Genomic DNA, 6000 nt, shown 5'->3' with positions numbered 1-6000 from the left:
ATTCTACATTATTTTTAATGTTAATGAATGAAACTATAAACTAGACAGAATTGGTATAAATCAGAATTCTCAAAATATTACTTCCCCCTCAAAGTTGCTAATAATATTATGAACAGATTAATATCACAACTAATTGTTTTACTGTAATGGGGGTTGGGGATTAGTATATTCGTAGATGGAGACAAGTTCTGATAAAGGCCTTGTACCAAAATGTCGACTCCTCTCTATATAGGTGCCTGACCTGCTGAATTCCTCCGGCATTTAACTGTAATGGCTAAGCAGACTGGATGGGCCGAGTGGCTTCTTTTTTTTCTGTTTCTATGACGCAACCCAAGTATGCCCGCCCATGCTACTCACTCTCAATCTGATTGGTGGTTGTCACCCGGAGTGACAACCAAGATGTAGTTCCCGCCCCATTTGCATCCTGGCCTCTGATTGGAAGAAAGAGCGACGTCCCTCATGAACGACGTGCGGCGGTAAGCGTTGTACTGTACTCCTTGGGCCGCTCGCTTGAAACTACTGTTCGTCTGGATTCGGAGTTGGAGAATCAGATGGAGAAGGTGTTCTGCAGGGAACACGGTATGTTCAAATACGGGTACTTGCTATTGAAAGTATGGGAGGGATAGGTAATCGGCTCAGTGACATTGGCCTAAGTTTTTAAACCCATTTCAGGCAGTGATGTACTTTAACTGGCATGTGGCCTGGCCAATGAAAAGCTGCTCCGAGTTCAGCTCCAGTCACTGTCCGGGTGGCGGGGTCTTCCCACCTGCGGTTCCCAGCGCAGCAACGGTGATGTGTGTCATCTTTCAGTTCTTCTTTTCTTCGTCGTTGCTCAGACCCAAACCCTCCAATTCCTAGCACAAGCACCTTTTCATTTTTAAAATGTTGTTGGATGTGCAGGAGCTAGTTGGCGTTTGGTCCGCCGTTCAGTATCTAATAATGCATCAATGACTCAGCTCAGCTCTGCTGCATTATAGAGAATAAAATCCTAAAGAAATACCTCTATAAATCCAAAGGACTTTTTTTTAGAGACGGTAACCCATTCTCTGTGTCTCCTCAGTGAGCTTCTAAATGTTTTCTCTATTTAAAAATAAAAATCACCACTTATTCTTCTGAAAATAGAGTCCCCTAACTTGATGTCACCCTGCATAATAAATCCGTCCCAGTTTGATGAATCTTTGCTGTGCAGTTGACTTGGCGTTCTGGACGTTGCAGCTGCTGTCAGTAAGAGTTACAGGCGGTTTGCAACACCTGTATGTAATGAGACTGGTGGGAAATTCAGATGGGGAGTTAAGTGACAGTGTGGAATAGATTTCGGCAAGAAATAAAAAGGAAAATGAGTCGGGGGGGGGGGTGCGGGTTCAGACGAGGAAGGTCGTTTTCAAAATATTGATTACTTTCATATCTAATTGTCACAAAAATCTTCACCTGGTTAATTGACAAAGGCTGTTCAGAAGGATATCAGTCTTAGCAAAGGCAGAGTGTTGATTACATGAGCTGATTTAAAACAACTAGAGATATGCTGAAAATGAAGACTCTGGATGGAAGTAAAATTGTTAGTATATTAAACACACACAAAATGCTAGAGGTAATCAGCCAGCCAGGCAGCGCCTATTGAAAGCAGTCAACAGTTGACGTTTCGGGCGAGACCCTTCAGCAGGACCAGAAAATACAGAGGAGGAGATTTAAAATGTGGGGGGAGGGGAGGAAGAAACACAAAGTGAAAGGTGAAACTGGGAGGGCTGAAGTGAAGAGCTGGGAAGTTGATTGGTGGAAGAGATACAGGGCTGGAGAAGATGGAATCTAATAGGACAGAAGAGCATGGGAGAAAGAAAGAGGGGGCACCAGAGGGAGGTGTTACGGACCCCGTAACTAGGTGTCTTTCCAGCAAAGATAGGAGTAGCCGTTGAAGTCTGATGATACTATTTTTAACAGTATTTATTAGTAAAAATACACAAAAATAATATCAATGCAAATATACAGATAATATACGTCATCAATACTAAACCTAAAAGTGCAGGTATAATAATCATCAATAAGAAATAAGTTCTATCATTGTCTAGGGGATAATGTATTGTCTGATGGAAATACAAAGTTCAGTTCAGTTCATACAGGCTGCAGTCGTTGCTGATCACCGTGTGGCAATTGTTGGAGAGAGAGAGAGAAAAACTTGCCGACTTTCCTTGTACGATCTTGATCCGTATCCGTCCTTTAGCTAGACCGTTCCGTGGAGGGCTCGCCACCCAGGCAAGGATGGACACACACACACAAGCCCCCCACCGGTCTCGTAGTGTTTTCTCCTGGTGTGTCTGAGGGGTGTTCCCCAGACCCTACTTTTATCCTCACTCACGGGGTCTCAGATGTCAATCAGGTTGGGATGATGCAATCCCTCAACCAGACCACTCTGGCTGCCCCCTGAGGGGTTTCAATGAATAGTACAGTACTCTATACACAATTCCTTCTCCAAGAGACAATAGCAGTAATCAGTGGTTCTGTTCCGCTTTTGTTAGGAGACATTCCACTTTTTGTGTATTCCTGCGTTGTCAATAACAACGGCCTTTTCTGTTATCCTGCAACTCTCTCTCATTACTGACATGATGTGTATCTCTCTCATTTCCTGGGTATCAGACCCGAAATAATAGTGATCTTGTGATTCTCAAAAAGGAGGGGGCGACTTTGCACCCTTCGGCCCATCAGAGTTGCTCCACATTCGTAACAGAGGCAATAGGCAGGCAAGGAGATGAGGTGAGAGAGGAAAAGGGAATGGTGAAGGAGAAGGGCAGTGGCATTACCAGAATTTCGAGAAAATCGATGTTCATGCCATCTGGTCAGAGGCTACCCATACAAAATATAAGGTGTTGTTCCTCCAACCTGAGTGTGGCCTCATCACAACAGTAGAGAAGTCCATGGATTGCTATATTGGAATAGGAAGTGGAATTAAAATGGGTGGACATATTGGAGCAACACACACAAAATGCTGGTGGAACGCAGCAGGCCAGGCAGCATCTATAGGAAGAAGTACAGTCAACGTTCCGGGCCGAGACCCTTCGTCAGGACTGATCTATGTATCAATGGAGGACATATTAGACCCTTTTCTTTCTTCCATGGCCTGCTGTCTTCTCGTATTAGATTCCCTATTCTCCAGCCCTGTATCTCATTCACTAATCAACTTCCCAGCTCTTTACTTCATCCCTCCCCCTCCTGGTTTCACTTTGTGTTTCTCTCTCCCCTCCCCCCACCTTTTAAATCTACTCCTCTTTTTTCTCCAGTCCTGCTGAAGGGACTCAGCCAAAATGCCGGCTGGTTATTCTTTTCCATAGATGCTGCCTCGCCTGCTGAGTTCCTCCAGCATTTTGTGTGTGTTGCCTGGATTTCCAGCACCTGCAGATTTTCTCTTACTTGTTCGTACACTAGTGGTGGGAAATGAAGGTTCAGGGTGTTAATTTCAGGTGTACCTTTGTGTGTATCTGTGGAGGATATTAGGGACAAGCCGAGAGGGGCAAAGTTGTTTGAGCTAAGAGATTATGGAGCTGGAGAGAAGGGAAAAAATGAGATAGTTCTGTGGAGTTACTCTGCCGTCAAAAGCCTGTTTAGTCTTTGTTAGTTATGTAGTCAGAATGTATGACTCACCATTGTGGTGTTTTAAATGCCAACGATTGGAATATAAGACCATAAGACTTAGGAGCAGAATTAGGCCATTCAGTCCACCAAGTCCTCTCTGCCATTTCATCATGGCTGATCCCAGATCCTATTCAACCCCATACACCTGGCCTCTCACTATATCCCTTGATGCCGCAACTTCTCAGGAATCTATCAACTTCCCACGGACTTGGCCTCCGCCGCAGTCTGTGGCTGAGCATTCCACATATGTATTTACCACTCTCTGGCTGGAAAAAAAAAATCCTCCTTACTTCTGTTTTGAAAGGTTGCCCCTCAATTTTGAGGCGATGCCCTATAATTCTGGATACCCCCACTGGAGGAAGCATCTTCTCCACATCCACCTTATCTAGTCCTTTCAACAATCGGTTGGTTTCAGTGATTTCCCCACGCATTCTTCTCAATTCCAGTTAGTACAGGCCCAAAGTTGCCAAATGCTCCTGATATGTTAACCCCTTAATTCCTGGTATCATCCTTGTGAACCTCTTCTGGACTCCCTCCAATGACAATATATCCTTTCTGAGATAAAGGGCCCAAGACATGTTGCTGCTGCTTGCAGGGGGAAGTTGCGATGTGGAGGTGAGCATAAATTTGGGATTTGTGAAGTTGGTGCTGAGGCAAGAGGCTGCAACTGTGAGGGTGCTCTGCTGCTTATTTACAATGCCTTCTTTTATGAAAGACTCGGGAAATTCAGAAGGTGAAGTTAGCGCATAATATTTCTTGCGCTAAAACTGCGAGAAGATTTGATTCCTCCGTTGAGTGTTGGGTTGAAACAGACTCAGGGATTCGGATAGAGGAAGATCATGGAGTGAGGTTGTACAGGTGGGGAGTGGGGGAAATAAGTTGGTCGGAGCATAAATCAGGAAATAGTTGGGGCTTGTAATAAGGGAACAGCTATAATTATGGGGGATTTTAACTTTCATATTGACTGGACTAATCAAGTCGGACACGGCAGCCTTGAAGAAGAGTTTATTGAGTGTATTCGGGATGGGTTCCTTGAACAATACGTTACTGAGCCAACAAGGGGGCAAGCAGTCTTAGATCTGGTTCTGTGTAATGAGACAGGACTAATAAAAAATGTCCTAGTAAAGGATCCCCTTGGAATGAGTGACCATAACATGGTCGAATTCCATATTCAATTAGAGGATGAGAGGGTTGGATCTCAAACAAGCGTACTGAGCTTAAATAAAGGAGACTATGATGGTATGAGAGCGGAATTGCTTAAGATGGATTGGGAAAATAGATTAAAGGGTAGATCGGTACTTGATCAGTGGTGTATATTTAAGGAGTTAGTTTACAACTATCAAGAAAAATATATTCCACTGAAGAAAAAAGGGTGTAAAAGAAAAAATAGTTATCCATGGCTAAGTAAAGAAATAAAGCAAAGTATATGACTAAAAAGAAAGTTAAATAAGGTAGCTAAATCTAGTGGGAAGATTGAAGATCGAGAAGCTTTTAAAGATCAGCAGCAAATAACAAAAAGATTGATTAAGAAGGGGAAGATAGATTATGAAAGTAAATTGGCGAAAAACATAAAAGCAGATAGTAAGAGTTTTTATAGTTACATAAAAAGAAAAAGGGTGGCTGAAGTAAATGTTGGTCCCCTAGAAGATGAGACCGGGAAATTAATGGTAGGGGACATGGAGATGGCAGAAACGCTGAACAAATATTTTGTATCAGTTTTTACAGTAGAGGACACTCAAAATATCCCAACACTGGATAAACAGGGGGCTCTAGGGGGAGAGAAGCTAACTACGATTCAAATTACCAAGGAAATGGTACTTGATAAATTAATGGGACTGAAGGTGGATAAATCCCCTGGACCGGATGGCTTGCATCCTAGGGTCTTAAGGGAAGTGGCGGTCGGGATTGTGGATGCATTAGTGATAATTTTTCAAAACTCGCTGGACTCGGCAATGGTCCCGGCAGATCGGAAAAATGCTAATGTAACTCCTTTATTTAAAAAGGGCAATAGACAGAAGGCTGGGAATTATAGGCCAGTTAGCCTAACATCTGTGGTTGGCAAAATGTTGGAATCGATAATTAAGGAAACAGTAACAGGGCATTTGGATAAACATAGCTTAATAGGACAAAGTCAGCATGGCTTTACAAAAGGGAAGTCATGTTTGACAAATTTGTTGGAGTTCTTTGAGGACATAACATATAGGGTAGATAAAGGGGAACCAGTGGATGTGGTGTATTTGGACTTCCAAAAGGCATTTGACAAGGTGCCACACCAAAGATTATTACTTAAAGTAAAAAATCATGGGATTGGGGATAATATTCTGGCATGGGTGGAGGATTGGCTTTCTAACAGAAAACAGAGAGTTGGGATAAATGGTT

The 6000-nt window shown here is 43.1% G+C and overlaps 1 protein-coding gene across 2 annotated transcripts in view; it reads left to right on the top strand.

Annotated features, from left to right (window-relative positions):
* The first annotated feature begins 457 nt into the window (after window positions 1-457).
* Window positions 458-6000, top strand: part of ttf2 (transcription termination factor, RNA polymerase II) — a 76047-nt gene continuing 70504 nt past the window's right edge. For both annotated transcript variants that reach the window (XM_073045435.1, XM_073045434.1), the window contains exon 1: window positions 458-579. In XM_073045435.1, coding sequence (XP_072901536.1) covers window positions 552-579 — 28 coding nt within the window. In that variant the 5' untranslated portion in view covers window positions 458-551. The remainder of the gene's footprint in view (window positions 580-6000) is intronic.

The sequence above is a fragment of the Hemitrygon akajei genome, chromosome 5 (assembly GCF_048418815.1).
Source record: "Hemitrygon akajei chromosome 5, sHemAka1.3, whole genome shotgun sequence".
Classification (NCBI taxonomy): Eukaryota; Metazoa; Chordata; class Chondrichthyes; order Myliobatiformes; family Dasyatidae; genus Hemitrygon; species Hemitrygon akajei.
This window is presented reverse-complemented; position numbering and strand designations above follow the sequence as displayed.